The following is a 23,621-nucleotide window of genomic DNA, read 5'->3' on the forward strand; positions in this document are numbered from 1 at the left end:
TCAGTTTAAAACGTTCTGATTAAAGTCGAAGGCTTCCTCAGGTCTAATGTGCTGTGTCTTCTTTTCAGACTTAGGAGAAGTCAATCAACTACATTTAACCCAGATGACATGTCTGAGCCTGAATTCAAAAGAGGAGGGACAAGGGCAACTGCAGGACCCCGATTGGGTTGGTCTCGAGATTTGGGACAATCTAACAGGTAAGAACATTCAAACAAATGGTCTCTTTTGCATCTCTACCCAAGCATCAAGGTCTCGTGAGCACCTGCGGTGTTAGTATTGACCCTGGGTTAGACAGTCAAATCCATTGCTTACTGCTGTGCCTTGTGGAAGGCTCCATCATCTTTAGAGCAGTGCAATTTGGCTGTGGTTGGTGAAAAAGTGTACAGAAGATGAGGGCTCTGTGAGCTAGGTGAGGACCCAGAGCTAAAGTATCAGCAGCATCTGTACTAGAATGGCTCTTAAATTTTACATAGAAAACAGTTATTAGTACTCTAAAGCATAGCTCTGGAAAGATGGGATAGCATAGTGGTTAAGAATAGGTTCTACAGACTTGTGGTTGCCAAGGGGGAGGGGAGGCAGGGGAGGGATGGATTGGGAGTTTGGGATTAGCAGATGCAAACCATTATATATAGGATGGATAAACAACAAGGTCCTACTGTGTAGCACAGGGAACTATATTCAACAGCCTGTAATAAAGCAGAATGGAAACGAATATGAAAAAGTAATATATATATAGATATATATGTATACCCGAATTACTTTGCTGTACACTGGAAATTAACACAACACTGACTCAGCTGTACTTTACTTTAAAAAAAAAGAATAGGTTCTAGAGACAGACTGCTTGGACCTGATTTCTGGCTTCACCGCTTCCTACAAGCTGAGTGACCCTGAGCCATTACTTCCATGCTCTGCGCCTCTGTTTCCCATAGTATGAATTAGTACTTACCCCAAAAGATGATCGTGACGATTAAATGAGTTAACGTGTGTTAAGTATCTGGCAAATAATAACTGTTCAGTAAACATTAGTAATTGATACAGTCTGTGAAAACACTTAAAAGACATATATTCTATCCAAATTCTTCAATTTATCAGGACTGTGTAATGTTTTTATCTATTAAGCCTCTAAGAACTTTTCCTACACCCTTACCACAGTTTAGGGCTGTTTTGGAACTGCTATGTTGATTTGCTCAACATAAAAGACGGTGGAGTTGGCAAATATATAGCACAAATCATTGATACTAAATCTTTTAAGATGATAATGGGCTAGAAACCTTTTACTCATGGTCCTTCCCACCCAGGCAGAATGCTGGGCGCAAGTTTCATCAAGGAGGAAACTCTCTTTGGCCTTCTTCAAATACCAAACAGTCTCGTTTGCCATATGTTCTCTTTGTACACAGTAGAGGACTTGCTTGTGCTGTTTAAAAAAAAAAATTTTGTTCATCGCCACATTTTTTTTCCAAACAGGAACACTACTTGTAAAAACAGTAAAAGAAACTAACACAACATTGTAAGTCAACTATACTTTGATAGAAAAAAATTAATTAATTAAAAAAATAGTAAAAGAAAGCAGAAATTTGCTTTGATTGTACTTTCTCATACTCAGTGATGGCATATTGCCCTCTTCTCATTGAATACCATCTGGAGAGAAACCGTAATTCTACTAAAGTTAATTCAAGTTAGACTTGAGTTTCTTTCAGTCTGGCCTAGTGTTTTCTGATTGTAAATTCAATCTCTAAACAACGTTAGCTGAAAGTAGTATAATAACTTGAACTGTTGGTTTAACTCAGTCTTCTTCTATAAAACATGTTAAATCATGATGAATCTTTAGTGGTTTTGTTTGACACGAAGACTGTGGTCTTACAAGGGAGCTTTCATCTCCAGTATCACTTACTCCACCAAATATGTACTAAAAATTAGGCTTCCCATAGTCAAATGTGTATCACCAGGGAAGCTCCATGTCTATTGAATATGCAGTTGTTCAGCCCTCATGGTAACTTAGCGGATTGGCTTTTAATTGTTTTTCATGCGATTGTTCATTTTCCTGTAGTGACTTGGATATGCCATTTGCCAAGTGGACCAAGGAACAGGTTTGCAATTGGCTTGTGGAACAGGGCTTGGGGTCCTACCTGAACTCTGGCAAGCGCTGGATTGCATCTGGCCAAACACTTTTGCAGGCTTCTCAACAAGATCTAGAGAAGGTGAATGCTTCTCTATTTTGTTTGCACAATGGAGAGAGAGAGAGAGAGAGAGGGATATGAATGTAGATTTGTTTTATATTCCAAAAAGGGGAGTGGGTAGAGCCAGTAAGTATTCTAGAAAAAGTCTGAGTTTCCTGCTTCATGATTATTTTATCTCGTGGACTTAAAGGGAGGACCTGGTCTTAATGATTCCTTATGAAACACTTAAGCCACTGGGCATTTTAATGAAAAAATAATTATATAGACATAATAATAAAGTTTCAGTTCATATTTCTCAAAACCATTCTGTGGTTTTATCATTGGTCCGTCTTCTCGGTGTAATATATGCAATTCAATTTCACTTTGCAAAAGGGAAAAAAAGAGCCCTACACTTAATGTCCAGCTATTTAACATTTCTTCCCATTTAGTACAAAACATTTAGTACAAAATAGGGGTAGAATTTCTGTTATGCATGCTACAGTTCCTATCTTGCAAAGGAAGGAGCCTAGTGGGGAATATCTAACATACCACTAAAACAACTGCGGTGGTCTTTCTAGGGGCCTTTTGTTCAGCAACATTTTACAGCCTGGGTTAGTATTCTGATTTAATGTAATTATTGGGTCTTCAATGCTGGCTTGATTTTCGAGGAATTTGCATCCTTTGCCAGTGGCATCCAGCCCATGTTGACAGAGTTGTAATGCCAGTGTTTCTTTTTATTAATTCAGGAACTTGGAATCAAGCATTTACTTCATCGAAAGAAACTCCAGCTGGCACTGCAAGCCCTGGGATCCGAAGAAGAAACCAATCATGGAAAGCTGGATTTCAACTGGGTCACTAGTAAGAGGTTTTAAATTCATGAATGAGTGAATGAATGAATTTTATACACACACACACACACACACACACACACACACACACACACACACACACACGTATGTAGCTGCTTTTTCTTTTTTGTTGTTTTGTTTTGGTTTTTTGAATAGATCTTTATTGGAGTATAATTGCTTCACATACTGTGTTAGTTTCTGTTGCACAACAAAGCGAATCAGCCATATGCATACACATGTCCCCATATCCCCTCCCTCATGAGCCTCCCTCCCGTCCTCCCTACCCCACCCCTCTAGGTCATCGCAAAGCCCCCAAGCCGATCTCCCTGTGCTATGCTGCTGCTTCCCACCAGCCAACTATTTTACATTCGGTAGTGTGTGTATGTCGATGCTACTCTCACTTCGCCCCAGCTTCCCCCTCCCACCCTATGTCCTCAAGTCCATTCTCTATGTCTACCTCTTTATTCCTGCCCTGCAACTAGGTTCATCAGTACCTTTTTTTTTTTTTAGATTCCATATATATGTGTTAGCAGACGGTATTTGTTTTTCTCTTTCTGACTTACTTCACTCTGTGTGACAGGCTCTAGGTCCATCCACCTCACTACAAATAACTCAATTTCATTTCCTTTTATGGTTGAGTAACATTCCATTGTATATATGTGCCACATCTTCTTTATCCATTCATCTGTGGATGGACATTTAGGTTGGTTCCGTGTCCTGGCTATTGTAAATAGAGCTGCAGTGAACATTGTGGTACATGTCTCTTTTTGAATTATGGTTTTCTCTTTTTCATCACAAGAATGGGTGTTCTGTGGGTCATTAATGACACTCATTTCTATCCTTAGGATGGTTGGATGATATTGGTCTCCCCCAGTACAAGACCCAGTTTGATGAAGGACGGGTAGATGGTCGAATGCTTCATTACATGACTGTTGTAAGTGACTCACTCCTGGGGTTTGGGGGGGATAAAACTGTTTTTCTCTGAAAAACACAGAAATAGGGTAAGCAAAATACAGTGTTTTCACAGTGATTCCGCTGGAGTTTGAAGGGGTTGTTTTAACTTGAGGAGAGGGGCAGGCATATTTTTCTAAGTTGAAGTTGTAGGATTTGGTGATTGCAATAGCCTTGGGAATTTTGAAATCCTGACTTAAGCTATGTGAAACCTAACTGAAACTAAGTTATCCAAACAGTTGATTTTGTATATATTCAATAACATAGACATTGAAGTGGACACTTTCAATGGGTGAAGTTTATGCTATGTGAATTATATGTCATCAAAATGTTGAAAATGAGAGAATGTAGAGTTTTGCAGCCCTGGCAGTTTCTAAGGGATATGTTCCTATAAGCAGTGACCACTCAAAAGGCTGGGACTTGTCATCCACTGGGACTTTCTTTTCCCTTCCCTTCCACTTTTGAGCACTGTTTCCTGAAACCCCCAGCCCGTCTCACTTCAAACCAGTTCTGCTGGATTGACTGGAGTAAAGCAGAGATAGGCCTTCACTCTCATTCCTTCATTACTGTTTCATATTTTTAGCCTCTGTCCAATGGGTAGAAGGACTTTTCCCTACTTTATGGCAGTGGGGAAAGATGGGTTCCGGGAGAACTTGTTCTAGACTCCATGGTACTAGGAGTGTTCTGCCTAAGATGCTTTTATTTAAACGGCCTTTTATGGATTCGACTACCACAAGTATCTTGTTAAAATAAGTTGAAAGTTTCAAACAGCTAACTTAACTTATTTAGGAATTTTCAATATCAAAGAAATTTGGGGTTCAGCTCATTTTCTTCTCCATCCCTGAACCAAAGTCTGAACCGTGGTGGGCACGTCATGTAAACTGAAGGTAAAATAACACGAACGTGTGGCATGTTGCATACTTACTGTGTGCCAGACACTCTTTCAAACACTTTGCTCATAATTAATACTCAGTTCTCAGCACTCTGTTATCCCCAGCTTTCAGATGAGGAAACAAAAGAATTGAGAAATTGGGTAACTTAACCAAGTTTCCACTGTTAGAAAGTAGTAGGAAATCAGAGCATTTGTGCTTGTTTGCCTGCCTGTCTAGGTATGGGTATGTTCCTGTGGGAATGTGAGCAAATTGAGGCTGAAAATCACAAAACGCAAATGTATAACCTTTGCGGCTATAAAAGAATAAATTACCTTAGAAAATTTGACCCCGGAATCCTAAGTCACAAAAAGTCTGTTCGAAATTGGTATCCTGGATTGGATCCTGGGTCAGAAAAAGGACCTAGTAGAAACACTGGTGAAATCTGAATAAAACCTGGGTTTAATTGAATTTTATTATTGTCTGTGTTAAGTTTTTAGTTTTGCTGAATATCGTGGTTATTATATAAGGTGTTAACATTAGAAGAAGCTGGATGAAGGGTCTGTGGGACTCTGTACTATCTTTGGCAACTCCTCTGTAAATCTAAAATGACTTAAAAGATTTTTTAAAATCCCCCCCTCAAAAAAGCGTGTCTTGATTTAAAAGAAATCCCTACTTTTAAAATCCCTTGAACTAAAATAATGAACATTTTATTTACATTGTAAACATTATGCATAACCCACGTGGAAACGTTTTGAATGGGTGTCTCAATCTTAGATTAAAATACGTTAAATGCCCTTTCTAACCTATCCTCAGGCACTGTTTTTAAGACATTAATCTAGAAAAAATGCAGGAAATAATTTTTCCTCAGTAAGTAGTCTTAAGGATTTAAACTGTTTTATAATTTTATTTTTAAAATATCTCTGTAATAGGTTAATTTTTTTCCTGTATTAAGAAATGTGTTCTCAGTAAGGTGTGCCTAAAATGGATGTTTTCCTTGTTTATTTTCTGGGCATGTTTGGAAGTAGATTGGTGCTTATCTTGACACGGGCCCCCCACTCCGCCAAATTACCTTCTTCTAAAATAATTTGGTGTGTTTGAAAAGTTCCCAGTAGCCACAGACTGGTGAAAGTTTTTCCCTAAAGGAATCACTTGGTGATATATGTTGCTACATATAACTTCTTCATTTCTCTTCTCTCTTGCTTCTCACCAGAAGCTTTGCATCGATTAACATATAATTTTTCCAAAACTGTTCACAGCGTCTGCTAGATAAAGCACAATATTCTAGAACCAGAGATTTCTCGAGGCTGGGGGGATAGTGTAATAGGAGCACTCTTCTGGTTTTCCCCCAAACTGTGATGTGCCTTAGCTCAGAAAACCAGCTCTTGGTCATCGGTGAACATTGCTTGCTCTCAGTTATCTGTTTTATCAAATCAAATCATAGCAGGTCACCTTTTGTCGTGGCCTAGCGAGCGCTTTTCAAACTGTGTTTTTCAGAGCTGTGCAGTCCCACAGTCTTATCTCAGTGGAGAAGAGAGGAACAGGTAGAAGTCAGCTTCAGTTGGGACAACATGAACTTTGGTTCCCTTCTATTGTATACTGGGGTCCTAGAGAAAATTTTGTTCAGCACAGGAAAAAGAGTTCTGTTACTACATAAAAGCTTTGAAAATCCTGACAAGCCCTTGAGGCCTGTTGTTAGAGGTGCACTTCTACTTTTAATTGAGTTTTCTGAGGTTTCCCTGAGAAGGTTCTCCTGCTCTAGGTCTGCTCAGTGAGCGCCTCTTTTTGTTTTGTTTTGCAGGATGACTTACTGTCTTTGAAGGTCATGAGCGTGCTCCATCATCTCAGTATCAAGAGGGCCATCCAAGTCCTAAGGATCAATAACTTTGAACCAAACTGTCTGCGGAGGCGACCCTCTGACGAGGTAGCATCTGAGGTTGAGGTTTACACAGCATACACATTCCGTGCATGTGACTGCCCGTGTGGAGACACTAAGACCCATTTCCTCTTGGAGCCTTCAGGGAAGGAAAGCATCTGGTTCCCTCAGAGCCTCAAATCCAGCCTCATTTACTTCTGAGGCTTTGTCTTCCTATATTCCTTCCTTTTCCCCCGTGATGGTTCTACCTGTATAACTGAAGCCAAGGATTGTGTTTTAGTTTTCCTTCCTCCTTTCTTGGGTGTATTTTATTTTCTTCCCTCCTTAAGCCCCAAAGTTAAATCACTATAAAGACTACCTTTCCTAAAGCACTGCTTTTTTAGTGTGCAAGAAACTTAAAACTCTGGGACACAGATTCCTTAAAAGAGAATTCAAACTAGCAAACACCTTTTTACCTTTTTCTCTGTCAACATTTAGTGGGATGTAGAACAACTCCGCTGCATGAGGCAGGATCTTCAGAACGAGCATGCAGGTTTAATATTTGGAACCCCATAGTCAGTGACTGAAGCTCTGGGTGGTGGTTTGTTCCCACAGAATAGCATCACCCCATCAGAGGTTCAGCAGTGGACCAATCATCGCGTGATGGAGTGGCTGCGCTCCGTGGACTTGGCGGAATATGCCCCCAATCTCAGAGGCAGTGGTGTCCATGGTGGGCTCATGGTAAAACTCTGTTTTCATTTAAAACCGACTTCTTATCATTGTGTTTCCATCAGTCTAATGAGTAGGCTCTTACCTGTTGACTGGTCATGATCCTAAAGTCATCTAACTGAACTCTCCTGCAACATTTCTAGTGAATCTTTACTTTCAGAGTATTCGGTCCCATATTTTTTACTTATATCATGTAACTCTAGATTGGATTTAAACCCATTTCTCTTTTATTATCCTCTTTCATGTTGGATAACATCTGGCCACTGGCTCTCATATGATCATGTTTTAAAATCCCTGCAAAGATACGGACTATATTTCTGCACGTTGATGTTGCATAAGGAGTTGGCTCCCAAAGGTACCACTTCAGAGAGGCAGAAGCCCCAACGTTGTAATGCCTGGATGTCAGGACCAGCTCTACTTCTCACTAGCTTAGGCAAAACAAAGAAAAGATATTTAAATTGAAGATCAAAGTCCATAGTCTATCTCACTGGGCTGTTGAGAAGGCCATTGGAGATAACTAAATGGAAGAGCTTTGCAGATTATAGAGCACAATGCAGACATGTATGATACCTGGAGTAGTAAGGTAGATAGCTAGTGGGAAGCAGCCGCATGGCACAGGGATATTGGCTCGGTGCTTTGTGACTGCCTGGAGGGGTGGGATAGGGAGGGTGGGAGGGAGGGAGACGCAAGAGGGAAGAGATATGGGAACATATGTTTATGTATGACTGATTCACTTTGTTATAAAGCAGAAACTAACACACCATTGTAAAGCAATTATACCCCAATAAAGATGTTAAAATAAATAAATAAAATAAAATGAAATTCCTCAAAAAAAAAAAAGAATCTTAATTTTTCCTGTAGGTTCTAGAACCTCGTTTTAATGTGGAAACAATGGCTCAGTTACTGAACATCCCACCAAGCAAGACCCTGCTGCGAAGACATTTGGCCACTCATTTCAACCTTCTGATCGGTGCTGAGGCCCAGCACCAGAAACGGGATGCCATGGAGTTACCAGATTATGTACTTTTAACAGCTACTGCCAAAGTGAAGGTTGGTTCAAGCTCCTACCACTTAATAGTTGCCTTTAGCAAAGGCTCAGTTTTGACTGTTACCTGGCTATCCCATTTTCTGAGGTTTACTAAGTTTTGTGGATAGGTTGAAGGTAAATGCATCTTTAAGAGTAATTAGGAAAATGCATTTTTGAAGGTTTCCTTCTGGGGGGAATCTTTGCTCAAATCATTTATTTTATTAGAGTTAACAGTATAAGGAACCTGATGTTGGCTTCTATAATTGATGTTTTGCCAATGCAGAAAGCCCATGACTTGGGCCCAGTATTGATTGCAGTTATCCTATGGACAAATCAAGCATGAGAGGAGGATTTCTTCTCATACTTATCATTAACCAGCCTTGCAAGCTAGGAAAAGATAATTAAGAAATGATCCACAGGGCTTCCCTGGTGGCGCAGTGGTTGAGAGTCCACCTGCCGATGCAGGGGACACGGGTTTGTGCCCCAGTCCAGGAGGATCCCACATGCTGCGGAGCGGCTGGGCCCGTGAGCCATGGCCGCTGAGCCTGCGCGTCCGGAGCCTGTGCTCAGCAACAGGAGAGGCCACAACAGTGAGAGGCCCGCGTACCGCAAAAAAAAAAAAAAGAAATGATCCACAGTAGACCAGCAGAGAATGGGTATCTCCAGATTTACCTGGATTCATGGATCATACCAAATTCAGATCACTTTTTCTTCTTTAAATCACTCTTCCGTGAGCTCTTCTGAGTCCGTTATCTCAACTAATGGAATGTAGAGGTAGGGTTTATTGATTCCTCCACAGATGTGGCTCCTCCACAAACTTTTTTTTTTTAAACCACTTTTACCTACCCGACACTTCCTCTCTCCCTTAGCTCCCTTTCTCCCTTAAAAGATGTACCAGATTTAGGGGCTTCCCTGGTGGTGCAGTGGTTGAGAGTCCGCCTGCCGATGCAGGGGACACGGGTTCGTGCCCCGGTCCGGGAGGATCCAATGTGCCGCGGAGCGGCTGGGCCCGTGAGCCGTGGCCGCTGAGCCTGCGTGTCCGGAGCCTGTGCTCCGCAACGGGAGAGGCTGCAACAGTGAGAGGCCCGCGTACCGCAAAAAAAAAAAAAAAAAAAAAAAAAAAAAAAGTGATATACCAGATTTGAAACCTCTGAGAGATTCTGTTCTATTTAAATTCTCAGTGTCGGCCTGATCACCATCCCCTTTTAACATATAGTCTCAGGGACTATCCAGTGAAAAGATGGAGCTTCTCTTCTCTCACTGGAAATTCTCTCTCCAGTAGAGCGGGTTTCTTTTCAGCAGTTACCAGTCCTGTTATGGAAGCATAATAGGCATACAGGATAATCATAGCCTTACCCAAAAAGAAAATACAGTAATGGCCATTTTCTTTTGCTGATCTTAGATTAGAAAACCTTGCAAAATTGAATTCAGCCCTGAGAAATCTCATTGCTTTAAGGTCTGTCTATCAAAACTAAGGCTCTTGGCATATTTTGCTTTTCACAGTGACTACCCAGCTAGTTGGTATGAATAAGGAGGACAAGCTTAATCTTCTGAGAGTCATAATAAGGATCCTTTATCACATTTGGATGTCAGTCATATGCCTAGGATGCCTTTGTTTCTCTTATACCCACTTAATCATCCAATTGCTTTTCTCTGTAGTGTGAATAATTAAATTATACGTGTTATTGGTCCTTTTCATATGAGTTTTATCAAGTCCCTGGATGTTTTTGTTTGCTTTTCTTTTAAAGCCAAAGAAACTTACCTTCAGCAATTTTGGGAATCTGAGAAAGAAGAAACAGGAAGATGGGGAGGAATATGTTTGTCCAATGGAATTGGGACAGGCCTCAGGAGGTACATCTAAGAAAGGATTTAAGCCTGGTTTGGACATGCACCTGTATGATGAGGACGACTTGGACCGGTTAGAGCAGGTAAACGTAACCCTATATACCTGTTTTAAAGTTCTTCCAGTATTGGGCTTCCCTGGTGGCGCAGTGGTTGAGAGTCTGCCTGCCGATGCAGGGGACACGGGTTCGTGCCCCGGTCCGGGAAGATCCCACATGCCACAGAGCGGCTGGGCCCATGAGCCATGGCCGCTGAGCCTGCGCGTCCGGAGCCTGTGCTCCGCAACGGGAGAGGCCACAGCAGTGAGAGGCCCGCGTACCACAAAAAAAAAAAAAAGTTCTTCCAGTATTGAAACACTAAATGAAAACTTAGTGCACTGTGTCTACTAACCAAAGACATTTTCCTTAAATGCCTACAAATAAAGATAATAATATAATGATAAAAGTGAGCACTTAACAGATTGCTTACTACATCCCAGGCACTACCCTAAGCATGTAACGTGTTAATGCTCAGGGTAATCCTAATACATGGGGAGTATTGTTATCCTCATTTTAGAGATAAGGAAACTGAGACACAGAATGGTTAAGTGACGTACACAAGATAGAAGAGCTGGTAGAATCACTGGGATTCTAACCTGCCCGGCTGGTTTCAAAGCCTGTGCTGTTTTTACCTATGTTATACCTTCTCAGTATTAAGGAAATCTATGTATTAAAACAAGTGAGGAACAGACAGCTCATACTCCTTAGCCTTTACAGTATGAGGGCATGCATCTGAATATTGCCTTCTAATTAACAGTCTGCTGGTGCCATTATCAACATCAGAGCATTAGGCTACATGTGCCAGTAAAGTGTTTCTTCTCATCTTTAACATCCGGTTGCATTAGTGGGAGGAGATGCAACAGAAGTGTTCTGTTGCTCCTATCCCGTTCAGTACCACTTGCACTATTTCTTCTTAGATTTGTGTTCCTTTTGCTGTACTTGCCTTGAAATTATTGCAAATGAGTAGTCATGTCATGGTATGTTCATTGCAGATGGAAGACTCAGAAGGGACAGTGAGACAGATAGGCGCATTTTCCGAGGGCATCAACAATCTAACCGTAAGTTGTAAAACGAATTTCAAATGTTCTTCTAAAAATAACTTTGAGAGTGACCCCAAAGGACTGCATGTGTAGTGGAGAGCGGGTGGTGCAGAGTGCGTGGCACTCGGTGTGTGTGACTCCCACCTCCTTGTCTTCCAGCACATGTTAAAGGAAGACGAGATGTTTAAAGATTTTGCTGCCCGTTCCCCCAGTGCCAGCATCACCGATGAAGACTCAAATGTCTGACCGCAGCACCTGGATGAGCACGGGGAACCCTTCATCTTTGTTCCGCTTTATTTCTCAAACAGTCACAGTATCTACAATAAGCAACAGATTGTATATTGTTCATCATTCCCACTTCTCGTTTAGAAGTGGAAATGGAAAGCAGGGAATAGGTGCCGATTCTAAAGTTGCCATGACAAATAAGACACTGGTGAATGAGAGTATAATTGTTTTTCCTCTATTTAATGTAAAGAAAAAAAATCTGTGATATATTATATTTAAAGTGTTGCATTTAATATGAGTATTTTGCCATAGTGTTTCCATCTACATTCACAGCGTGGAGGATTTGGGAAGCAGTAACCAGTGAGGGAATGATTTTTGACAGCACTGCAGCCCTTGAAGCAGGACGTTATATGCTTTCAAAATCAACATGTGGAATTTCTTTAAGCGTTCAGTGTGCCCACTAAATGCCAGCCACACCTCCACGTGCCTCCACATATTGTCCCATTTTTATATATTTTTCTAAATATATGTATATACTTAGTACATAGAAAATAGAACTTTTATTTTGTGACATAAGGAAGATGGTAAAAAGATCACATTAAAAAAAATACAGTGATCAAAATTTTCGTATACCAGCTGGTTCTTGGAGAGGTCATAAATGATCTTTCTTTCTCCAAAACTGAATTTAATGATGTTGATCATGCAGACTAAATGAGCATATATGACATACCCCTTCTTTGATGATACATCACAAAATTGTTGAATAGCTTTTTAAGAATTTCAACCTTAATCTTGGATCCTCTTACCTCATAAGGGAGAACTTGAGGGACATTTAAATACTATTAACTTGAATGCATTCAGAAACTCCCCCAAATTTTGTAGAGATAATTTCTGAAGAAACAAACAAAACAAAACAAAGCCCTTTACAGTATTAAGCTTCTTATCTTCCTCTTTGCTAAATATATCATTACATCAAAATACTGACAGTCTTCCTAATGTTATTAATTGTACATTTCTCAGGCTATTAGTGAATGGGATTTTTTTTAAAAAGCTGGATACTTGTCTGAATATTTTGTCTCAATCAGAGTTCAGTAACTCAAAGCCTGCAAAATTAGTTTCATAATGGCTATATTGTGATGATAAAATGCAGTTCATGTTTTTCTGTAGCACAGGTCCCAGACATTCTTTATAAAGAAAGCTGCAACAAAAACTGTTACTATGTTTATTATTTTCTAGGGGCATTAGAAAGAATATTCTATTTTTTATTCAGTACTTCATCATTACTCATGATAGCCAATGGTGGTAAAGACAGGTTTTCACAAATTGGCATAGGGTGGGTAGTTCAGTATATGTCAGTGGACTTGCTTAATAAACTGTATTTGAATGTCAGTGGTATGATCTTTCAAGCTAACAAGTTACCAAGCTTTTCATCAAGGAACCTGTGATACTAAATTACTATTTATTTATAACTAAAATACTCCAATGCTAATAATAATCTTTTGCCCCCTATCATTCATTATTTGGTAACCGTATTGGACTCTTACCGTATTTGTGTTTTATTTTAATGTGAATATGTGTCACCATTTGAAAAACAATTTGTTATTCAAACCTGGTTAAAAATACCAGGAGACAGTTATAGATGCCAAGTATTCTTTATTCAGGACAATGTAACATCACTGATGATATGTGATATGGTTAAAATTTTTTGATGATATATATTTTATTTACAAAATATTACGCACTGCTGGTATTACCATATGAAAAGAAATAAAGTCAATTGATAATTGCCTCATATTTTTATCGTCTGTTACTTTCTTTTCCTTTGCTTGGAATAACCAGTAGCCTTTATTTCTGCTATAGAGAATAGTAACACCAACTCTTTATAGTTCACAAACTCCCATAAATTTGTTTGAGTAGGATTTATAGCATGTATCAACACATAGAAATTTAAGGGCTTTGCTTGAGAAACTTCTGTATGAAAGGAAACACAGGCAGCTGAGCTGGGGGATGAGGACTCATGGCAGAGGGCTATCAGAAAAGCAAAGGGAAATGACTTGCCTACAGGTTTGGAGAAGTTAGTTGCAGAAGGAAGTGAGTTCTATATGTATGGTTCTTTAAAGAACTAAGTACTATTTTTAATTAAACTAAAATTTGGAAAAAGGAAACATGTCTTGGAAGAGGTTACCAAATATTAAAAGTAGAGTGAATACAAGTAAAAGACAGATGGTTTTTTTGTGAAAGTTAATATCTCTAACTTAATAAACCAGCAGGAATCTGTATGAGTACAACACACCCAACAGGAAGACCTACATGTTTGTTTAGCTGTGTGTATATATGCTTCCCTGAAGAGTTAGAAAACTGGGACCATGTTAGCAGGTGTGACTTCACTGCAAAACTCTTATTCTGAGAAAGGACAGTTCGCCTGTTAGATATGCGGAAATAGTGCTGAGTGGGTGCAGGGAAAACGGGGCAAAAACCATCGCAGCAGTTGGCTCTAAAGGACGGCAAAGAGGTTCTCGGCATCTGTGAGGTGGTCAGTGGAGCTATAGTCCGTGCAGCCCAGAAACTGAAGGAGTATCTTGGATTTGAAGACACGCTGACTAATCTATGCCCAGCTCCAAACACTCTCAGTGAGATCTTCTTAATCCACTTCGTCACTTTCTGCCATGAAAAAGGCATTGACAACTGGCTTACTACCACCAAGATGACCAAACACCAAGCCTTACTGTTTGGGGCGGACTGGATTTGGACATTTTGGGCATCCGATAAGCAAATAAGGCTCCAGCTGGCAGTACAGACTCTACAGATGTCTTCTCATCCTCCCGTGGAATCGGAGCCTTGTGACCCCTCCAATCCAGAACCCAGGGCAGAGGGGTCTTTCAGCAATAGAAGTAGGTTTGATAAGCTGGAAGAATTCTGTAACTTGATAGGAGAGGATTGTCTGGGCCTGTTTATCATCTTTGGTGTGCCAGGAAAGCCTAAAGACATCAGACGTACTGTTGTCCTGGACAGTATCAAACGTGAGACAGTGAGGGGCCATCTGCCGGGAGGGACGGCCGTGGCACGATTCATCCTGGAAACTGAAGATTGTGTCTCCATCAGGGAACTGCTTGGAAACTGTCTGAGTAAGAAAGACGGGCTGAGAGAAGTGGGCAAGGTTTATATTAGCATCCTCTGAACTGGCTATGTGAGATGAGACTGGCCTGTAAGATAAAAAGGAAAAAAATATTTTATTTTAATAAACAAGTTCATCCTCTTGCATCATCCCCTCATGGGATTTCTTTTTTCTCCTCTCCCCCGACCCCACATTGAATGAAAACCATCACCTGGGTCAAAACATCTTAGTATCATGATTATGGACAGAAAAAATCCTGCCTGTATTTCAGGGAAAATGTAACAATTTAGCTTAATCTTTTATTTATTATTCAACAATTAAAGTGGGAAGAGAGGATAATAAAGTCACCCTTAAAGTTCGATTTGAAAAACAAATTGTGTGGTTGACAGAGTAAGTCTAGCATTTGAAAGTGTAAAGTGTGTTTTGACTTCTGTGCGTGGGAAGTGGGTAGAACAGGTTTAATTACATTTACAAAACCGGTTTCGTTTCAGGACTCCTAAGCAAAACCTAGCCTGGCTCTCTTCCTCTCTACCCTGATCCCACCTCATCCCAAACTGCTTCCTCTGCACAGAGAGGACCTTGGTGGGATCCCTCTAGGACTCAAGTGTTAGCTTTACCTATGATTTAAACACAGTGACCCATTTAACTATCCCTTGTAATAATGATTAACATCTGTTTAGCATTTGCAGTAAGGAAAGTGTATTCACGTATAAAAATCATCTTTACTTAAAAGCCTGGGTGGGATTATAACAGCACTGTAGGGAAGGAAACATAATTTTCCCTCTATGCTTCTAGAGGACAGAAGCAAAAAACACAAAACAAAAAATGCTTAAAAGTGTACATGGAAGATCAGTTCATTCCACGTGATTATTAAATACCTGTTACTTGGTAGGCCCTGTTCCATGCCCTGCCAGTCCAGCATTAAGAAGAACAAAGTCCCCACTCTCAGAGAGTTTTCCTCTTAATGGTGGAAGATAGACAATAAACAAATACATGCACATATATTTTAAATGCATATTTAAATAAATGTCAGGGGTGGTATAAAGGAAAATTAAGTATGGGTAAGGGGAGAGAGAGTGAAGGAGACGCTATTTTATATGACGTGGTTAAGGGAAGCCTCAGAAGGGGGCAATTTACCAGCGATCTGAATGGAGAGAGAGCATCAGTGCAGGTATCTGGGAAAGAGTGTTCTAGGCATAGGGAACTGCAGGTGCTAAGGGCCTGACACGGGAGTGGAGTTGATGTGTTTGAGGCATAGCAACAGAGGATGTGTGGATGGAGCAAAGTGACCCGGAAGGAGATTGTTAGGAGATGAGGTCGGAGAAGGAGCCAGCAAACAGGAGAAGCAGATCATATTTGTAAGGACTCTGGATTTTACTCTGAGTGATATGGGGACAGACATGCCTTGATCTGACTTACACACTAAAAACCTCACTGGATTGCTGGGTGGAGACTAGATTGCAGGGAGAAAAGAGTGGCAGCTCCCGGGGTGGGGGCAGCTAAGAAACTGTTATAATAATTCAGAGGAGAGAAAAGAGTAGCCTGGACCAAAGTGGCAGAGGAGGAGGGGTGAAGAGGTCAGATTAGGAGGAGGTGCCGGTAAAGCTTACGTCATTGGCTGATGATTGGATGAAATATAATCACAATTAGAACGCTGATTTCCAAACTTCTTAAATATGACATTCCTTCATTGCAGGAAACCAAAAGTTCAAGGAAAGCATTTTAGCCCTCTGTCTTCGATAAGCAGGGACAAATAGGTACGAGAGCCATCTCTTCAAGTTGTCAAGCAAGAATTATTGTTACTTGGAATGCGCCTGGCAGGTTATGATACTTGGTCAACTTACGTTTCCTTGTGTATAGTGACCCCTGTCTGCAGCAAAGCTGTGTAGCGTAAGCTATCCAGAAGGTGGTGTAACAGAGTAAGAAGAGTTTGCAACCTGGAATCAGATGTGGGTTTGAGTCCCAATTCTCTTAAGAGCAGAGTCTAGTGGTTTAACTCTTCGTTCTCTTATCTGTAAAATGTGAATGACTTCAACTAATTCAAAGGAGACAATGCCTGTGACAACATTTTCTATACTGAAGTGTAAGTCTACCAAAAGTTTGAAAAGTCTAATACAAATTGTAAACATTCGTGTTATAAATAGCTGAAAGAGGGACTTCCCTGGTGGTGCAGTAGTTAAGAATCCACCTGCCAATGCAGGGGACACGGGTTCGAGCCCTGGTCCAGGAAGATCCCACATGCCGTGGAGCAACTAAGCCCGTGCGCCATAACTACTGAGCCTGTGCTCTAGAGCCTGTGAGCCACAACTACTGAGCCCACGTGCCGCAACTACTGAAGCCCAGGCGCCTAGAGTCCGTGCTCCACAACAGGAGAAGCCACCGCAATGAGAAGCCCACGCACTGCAACGAAGAGTAGCCCCCGCTCGCCGCAACTAGAGAAAGCCCGCGCACAGCAACGAAGACCCAACGCAGCCAAAAATAAATACATTTTTTAAAATAAATTTAAAAAAATAAATAGCTGGAAGATATGTCAAAGACTCACCATGTTTTTTTAAATGAAAATAAAGATGTGAAGCATTGGCTGATTTTAAAAATACTGTATTCTCATTTTTTTAAATCTGCATTTTGATGTAAAAATTTAAGTACAGAAGTATAGAAAGTTAAGTCTTCAGGAGTCTCACCAACACCCCATACCAGTTTACTGTTTACCCTTCAAGAATGTGTAGTGCATATGGAAAGTATTTTACACAAATGGAATTATATCTATAAGTGTCTTGTAACCTGCATTTTAAAAACTATATATTGTGGAAAAATTTCCATGCTAATACATTTATATCCACTTCATCCTTTATAAGGCTGACATCAGTGGTTCTCAGTCCTGCCTGCATATTAGGTTGACTTGGGAAACTTAAAACAAAGGCAAAAAAACCCACCAAGTTTGCAAACACACCTAGACCAATTGACCAGCATCTCAGAGAGAGGCCTAGACGGGTTTTTTTAACCTCCTAAAGTATTGATAATTCTAATGTTCAACTGGGATTAAGATGTATGTGTCTAAGTAGTATTCTATGTTGTATGTAGACACCATAATGTATTTAATCTATACTGTTTTGATGGATATTTGAGTTGCATACCTGGATATTTGCATATTGTCAATTTACCATGCTTGTGAATAGACATACTTTGTTCACTCACTTTTTTCTGTAAGTGCATATTTATTTATTTTTGAGTTAGTGTTTTCCAGTTTTATTGAGATATAACTGACGTGCAGCACTGTATTAGTTTATACAGCATAATGATTTGACTTACATATATTATGAAATGAAAACCACAATAAGTTTAGTTAACATCCATCATTTCATACAGATGCAAAAAAAAAAAATGTTCCATGTGATGAGAACCTTTAGGATCTATCTTTTAGCAACTTCCAAATATACCATCCAGCAGTGTTAACTACAGTCATCGTGCTGTACATCACATCACTAAGTACTTATTTATCTTATAACTGGAAGTTTGGTTCACTCACTTTTTATAAAGTTAGTTTTGATTAAAAATAGCTCTCTGACAAAGTCATTGGATTAATGCAGTTTTCAAATACCAATTATTAAAAATCTTAATATTTAAAATTGATCTACACAGAACTGACTACATAATTTGTGGGGCCCAGTGCAAACTGAAAATATGGAGCCCTTTGTTTAAAAACTAGTAAAAATGTCAAGACAGGGACAGCAGAGCATTAAGCCAAGCACAGGGCTCCTCTAAGTATATGTCACAAGCCCATGAAACCAGCCTAGCTTCTACAGGATACTGGGTTATTTGGTCACTAAGGCTAATGAAAAGATTTCTATCATGATTGAGTGATTGCACCTCTAAGATCTTTTCTAACTGAAAGAGTATGTTATTCTTACTAACTCCTATGTACATAACAGTACATGCTTTACTCTATACACTGCATGAAACACATAGCATTATTGCCCGTTGATAGCATTACAGGTGAGTTTTTAACTTTCAATATAGAACGAACTTCATAGTACTTGATATCAGGGAAAACAATAAGTATTTTTCTGGCTCTTCTAATTCCAGTCATATCGATCTACTTTACTCTTAGGGAGAGAGTAAAACGAAAGCATAAGCAGTTTGAACAAGGAACTAAGTCTCTTAACATCTTGCTCAGAAATTGAGAAGTCTCTGGTTATGAAATAATTCTATAAGGATTCATACTCATTTGTCCTTAAATTTCTATGGGATAGGCCTTGTACTTTATCCTACTAAGATATACAAAATTGAGAGAAAAAGTGGCTGCTGCATTGACCCTGAGCTTAATTCTAATGGCCACCTTTATATTATGCCTTCTGAAACATTACTCACCTAATCACTGTGGTCAAGAAGATAATATTGTTCCCATTTTCTCTGAAACTGAAGTTCAGAGAGGTTAGGTGGACTTGCCCAAGATCACAAAGAAACAGAGCCTGGATTCAAATCCCACACCCATCTGATTTAAAGGCCATGCTTTTAATCATAAAAATGGAGGACAGGGGATAATACCATGTGAAGATGGAGGTAGAGATTGGAGTGATGTGTCTACAAGCCAAAGAAAGCCAAAAACAGCCAGCAACCATCAGAAACCTGGAGAGAGGCATAAACAGATTCTCCCTCAAAACATCCGGAATGAACCATCCCTTGCCAACACCTGGATTTTGGACTTCTAGCTTCTAGAACTGTAAGAGAATAAAATTCTGTTGTTTTAAGTTACCCGGTTTCTGGTACTTTGTTACAGTAGCCCTAGCAGACAAATACACACCTAATACACCATACTTCTGTTTTGAAGCAATAATAGGATAATAAGAGGTCAGAAAAGATGAGGATGGCAATTATTACAAGTATTTGTCCTTATCATGCCACGTACTGCTTGATGCCCATGGCACACCTGATGTTCACAGGTAGAATACCCTGGGACACCTGCACAGCTCTGCTCTACTTGGTATGCTTACCAAGAGACAGTTGTGTTTGTTCCCAGTTGTTCTTGTTATCATACTCTTGTGCTTTGAGTATTATACATACCGATTGAAAAGAAGAGAGGATAATTTTATTAAGAGTTGTATGTTAATCCATTCTATGGTAGAAAATAAGAGCACTCATTAAAGGATAACCATTATTTTCTAGGTCCTGATGAGTTCTGCCGTTTTGCAATTCTAACCTGATCTACAAACAAGCTAACCAAATCATTGATAGCAGTTACAGCCTGTGCGCACGGGGCGCTCAGTGTATGCTAGTATTGTACCCAGACGTTTGATTGATTAGGACCACACATCCTAAAGATGGTGAAGTCAAGTTTTAAACTCAAGTACTAGTCTGGTTCAAGAGGCCATCCTTTTATTGCTATTGGATACTGCCTCTCTCCTCAAAGCATATCACTTGCACTAGCTGAAGACTTCAAGAAAGTGCAGAAACGCAGCAATTGCGAAGAAGCAGCGGCTTAGGGTAGACTACCTGACTCTTGGGCCATCTGAGGTTCTGCCCTCACCTGCCCTCTGTAAGCCACATTTCCCCCATCCCTATGGTCCTTATTTACAATTGTCTTTGGACTGACTGCTTCGATTTTTTTTAAAAAAATCTTTTTACTTTCGGGCTTCCCTGGTGGCGCAGTGGTTGAGAGTCCGCCTGCCGATGCAGGGGACACGGGTTCGTGCCCCGGTCCGGTAAGATCCCACATGCCGCAGAGCGGCTGGGCCCGTGAGCCATGGCCGCTGAGCCTGCGCGTCCGGAGCCTGTGCTCCGCAACGGGAGAGGCCACAACAGCGAGAGGCCCGCGTACCGCAAAAAAAAAAAAAAAAAAAAAATTTTTACTTTCTTTTCATTACTTTCTCTATGCTGGGGGGTATTTTCTTGCACGTTTCACTCGGGCTCTGAATTCGCAGGCCCAAGTGTTTTCTGTTTCTCCCTCCCAGGGGCGGGGCAAGACGAGGCGAGCCTGCGCAATAGGGCCTCAGACCCGCCCCTTGACCCGGTAGCGCGCTTGTCCTCTCCCGCTTGCCGTCTTCGCAGCTATGGCGGCCGCTCGGCTCCCTGCATGTCTGGTCCTGCAGCCGCGGGCCAGAAGCCTTCGAGCCTTTTCCACCTCCGTGTCTCCGGCCACTCGCTCTCCGAGACCAAGCCCGTGTGAGTGTCTGCCCCGTCGCTTCCGGGCTTTTGGGGAAGTGAGGGGGGCGGAATACAGGCCCATGATGGCCGCCGCGGTGGCGGAGCCAGAGCCGCCTCAGGGAGGCCGGTACGTCCTCTGCCGGTCTGTCGCTGGCCCGCCTAGTAGGAAAGCCGCGGATGTGGGTCTGCCCTCTGTGCGGAGTGTCGCCTGGTTCTTGGCAGCCAATTTCTGTTTATAGGCCCTTTGGGCGCCGCGAGCTTTCTCCCTCCCTTCTGCGTGACCTGCGCTTTCAGATGCTCCCTCCTGGGGCCACCGGCACAGGTCTCTCTCTGGTTGCTGGTGCTCGTAGTGTTTGTTGGGCAGTGTTGAACCATGGATTTTTCCGAAATTTAAGAGAAGCGTACAAGTGTCCTAGAATAAACTACAACTCTGAATTCCAGGGCTAGTTATGCCACCAAATGGGGTTGACCTTCATTCAGTAGGCATTATTGAGGTGACCTTCATTCAAGAGAGATTTTAGGGATGCCCGATACCGTTCTTGCCCTGGAGGAATCTAGTGGAAAAGTCTAGTTATGCATAGACTAGAAGTGCTGTGCAGTGTGAGGTGCTGTAATAGAAGCGTGAATACAGTAAGGGGGCGGGGGGCACCGAGGAGCAGCCCGCAAGAGTTACGAAAAGCTCAGTCGAGGGGTCGCGTGCAGTTATTCACCAGGTCCTATCCTGGTGATATTTTCTGTAATATGTCTAATGTTCATACTACTAACTGTCCAGTTTAAGCCACTAACTCTCACTTCTACGATAGTTTCTTCACTGGTCTCTCTTTCTGCTCTTGTTCTCCTACCTTGAATTCTCACAACAGCCAGAGTGAGGTGTGCAAAAAGCAAATGTTAACTTGCCACTCCCATGTTCACAATCTACAAATGGTTTTTCATTGCTTTGAGACAAATTCCTTAATGCATCATGGTAGCTCTTTCTAGTCTGAACACTCTTTTTAATCTTTCATTCATCTATTCATTCTACAAATACTTAACTCCTACTGTGTGCTAGGTGGTGTTCTAGATACTGGGATAGAGCAGGGCCCTTCATCTCATGAAGCTTACATTCTTAGGGGGAAATCAGATCATAAACAGGGAAACAGTGTCAGTACGATGTTAGGTGCTATGAAGAAAAATAAAGCAGGGTCTTGAGAATGATGGATTGGGGGAATAGTGGCTGTAGGATAAGATAAGATAGGGTAGTCAGGAAAGAACTCCTGGGGGAGTGACATTTGAGCAGATCTGCGGGAAGAGCATTGGGAATTGCAAGTGCAAAAGCTCAAAAGTGAGAACAAGCTTAGGGGTGTGACCAAGGAACAGAAAAAAGGCCAGCGTGGCTGGAGCTAAGTGAGTAAAGAGAAGAGTGGAAGTATAAGATACCAGAAAAATACATAATGACCTCATCTGGTAAAGGCTTATGGGCATTTGGCTTGGATTTTTTTATAAGTTTGGGATCACATTGGTAGGTTTGGAACAGGGAGTGATATAATATGATGTATACTTTTAAAAGATCACTGGCTGCTGTGTAGAGAGCCAGGGGTAAGAGTGGAAGCCAGGAGACCAGTTTGGAGCTGATGTAGTACTCCAAATGAGATGATAGTGGCTTGGATTGAAGCAATAGTGGAGCTGGTGTGGTTGGATTTGGTATATATTCTGAAAGTCCTGCTAACAGGATTTAGTGATGGATTTGATATGGAGCTTGAGGAAGAGTCTCAAGGAAGCATGTTAGATTTTTATCCTGAGAACTTGAATGAATGGTGATACCATTTAGAGGGACTGGGAAGACTGGAAGAAGGAAATCAAGAGCTCTGCCTATGATGTGTTTTAGTTGAGACGCCTATTAAATATATTTCTGACCTATTAGAGCTTCCCTGGTGGCTCAGTGGTTGAGAGTCCGCCTGCCAATGCAGGGGACACGGGTTCGTGCCGCGGTCCGGGAAGATCCCACATGCCACAGAGCTCCTGGGCCCGTGAGCCATGGCCACTGGGCCTGCGCGTCCGGAGCCTGTGCTCCGCAGCGGGAGAGGCCACAACAGCGAGAGGCCCGTGTACCCCCCTAAAAAAAAAAATATATATATATATATATATATGACCTATTAAATATCACTTTTCTTAGCGCTCCTTATGCCCTACTCTTAAATTTTAGCCATATAGAACTTGTTTACTTTGATTTTCCATCTTCTCTCTCACTCTAGAACACTTTTTCTACTTGCCTGTTCCCATGGCTACTTCCTGTTCATGTTTAAGGTTTTCGCTTGAAGTCCACTTCTTCAGGGATATTTTCCCCAACTAATTGACTAGGTTGGGTCCCCTGTTGTGTGCTTCATTAATATTTATAACTGTTTATTGAAATTACTTGCTAAATAGTTATCTTATTTGACAGACTCTGCATTCCGTGAGAGCAAGGACTGTGTCTCTGTTGTTCATTGCTGCCTTCCGAGTTGCTGGTACACAATATCACTCAAACAGTTTTTGAATAAATCAATGAATTACTATTGAGGGATGAATAGGAATTTGTCAGATGAAGAGATGAAGTGGAGAGGGAGTAGGGGATAGAAGGCAGGCAGATGAAAGGGAGGCACATTGTAGACAGAACAGAAAGTTCAGAGAAAAACTCAGGGACCTGGTGCTGGAAGTTCGGTGTAGTTATGGGGCTTGTGAAGCTTGAGTTAGTGGTTCAGAATGTGAGGTCTTTTGTGCTATGCTGTCATCACCCTGACTACTTGGTCTTTAGTTTTCTTGGCTA

At 41.2% G+C, this 23,621-nt stretch overlaps 3 protein-coding genes across 10 annotated transcripts in view; all 3 read left to right on the forward strand.

Moving 5' to 3' along the window:
- PPFIBP1 (PPFIA binding protein 1) overlaps positions 1-14,118 on the forward strand; it is a 174,327-nt gene extending 160,209 nt beyond the window's left edge. For 4 of the 8 annotated variants that reach the window (XM_082851071.1, XM_082851075.1, XM_082851073.1 and 1 more), the window contains 10 exons: positions 69-197; positions 2,051-2,201; positions 2,906-3,017; positions 3,853-3,941; positions 6,629-6,751; positions 7,298-7,423; positions 8,273-8,461; positions 10,187-10,366; positions 11,311-11,376; positions 11,518-14,115. In XM_082851071.1, the coding sequence (XP_082707197.1) occupies positions 69-197; positions 2,051-2,201; positions 2,906-3,017; positions 3,853-3,941; positions 6,629-6,751; positions 7,298-7,423; positions 8,273-8,461; positions 10,187-10,366; positions 11,311-11,376; positions 11,518-11,604 (1,252 nt within the window). In that variant the 3' untranslated portion in view covers positions 11,605-14,115. Of the gene's footprint in view, positions 1-68; positions 198-2,050; positions 2,202-2,905; positions 3,018-3,852; positions 3,942-6,628; positions 6,752-7,297; positions 7,424-8,272; positions 8,462-10,186; positions 10,367-11,310; positions 11,377-11,517 lie in introns of all 8 variants that reach the window. The other 4 variants (XM_082851072.1, XM_082851078.1, XM_082851077.1 and 1 more) reach the window with 3 other exon arrangements.
- Positions 13,950-15,668, forward strand: REP15 (RAB15 effector protein; the record flags this gene model as incomplete). Its single annotated transcript, XM_082849529.1, has 2 exons — positions 13,950-13,959; positions 14,034-15,668. 2 exons carry the CDS (start codon positions 13,950-13,952, stop codon positions 14,759-14,761), a joined length of 738 nt encoding a protein of 245 aa, XP_082705655.1. The 3' UTR covers positions 14,762-15,668.
- Positions 15,669-20,523: 4,855 nt separating this feature from the next.
- The window catches only part of MRPS35 (mitochondrial ribosomal protein S35), a 42,124-nt gene continuing 39,026 nt past the window's right edge, over positions 20,524-23,621 (forward strand). Inside the window, exon 1 of the mRNA XM_082849366.1 lies at positions 20,524-20,857. Within this exon, the coding sequence (XP_082705492.1) occupies positions 20,746-20,857 (112 nt within the window). The 5' untranslated portion in view covers positions 20,524-20,745. The remainder of the gene's footprint in view (positions 20,858-23,621) is intronic.

This window comes from Leucopleurus acutus (assembly GCF_964270905.1).
Source record: "Leucopleurus acutus genome assembly, chromosome: 11".
In the NCBI taxonomy this organism is placed as follows: Eukaryota; Metazoa; Chordata; class Mammalia; order Artiodactyla; family Delphinidae; genus Leucopleurus; species Leucopleurus acutus.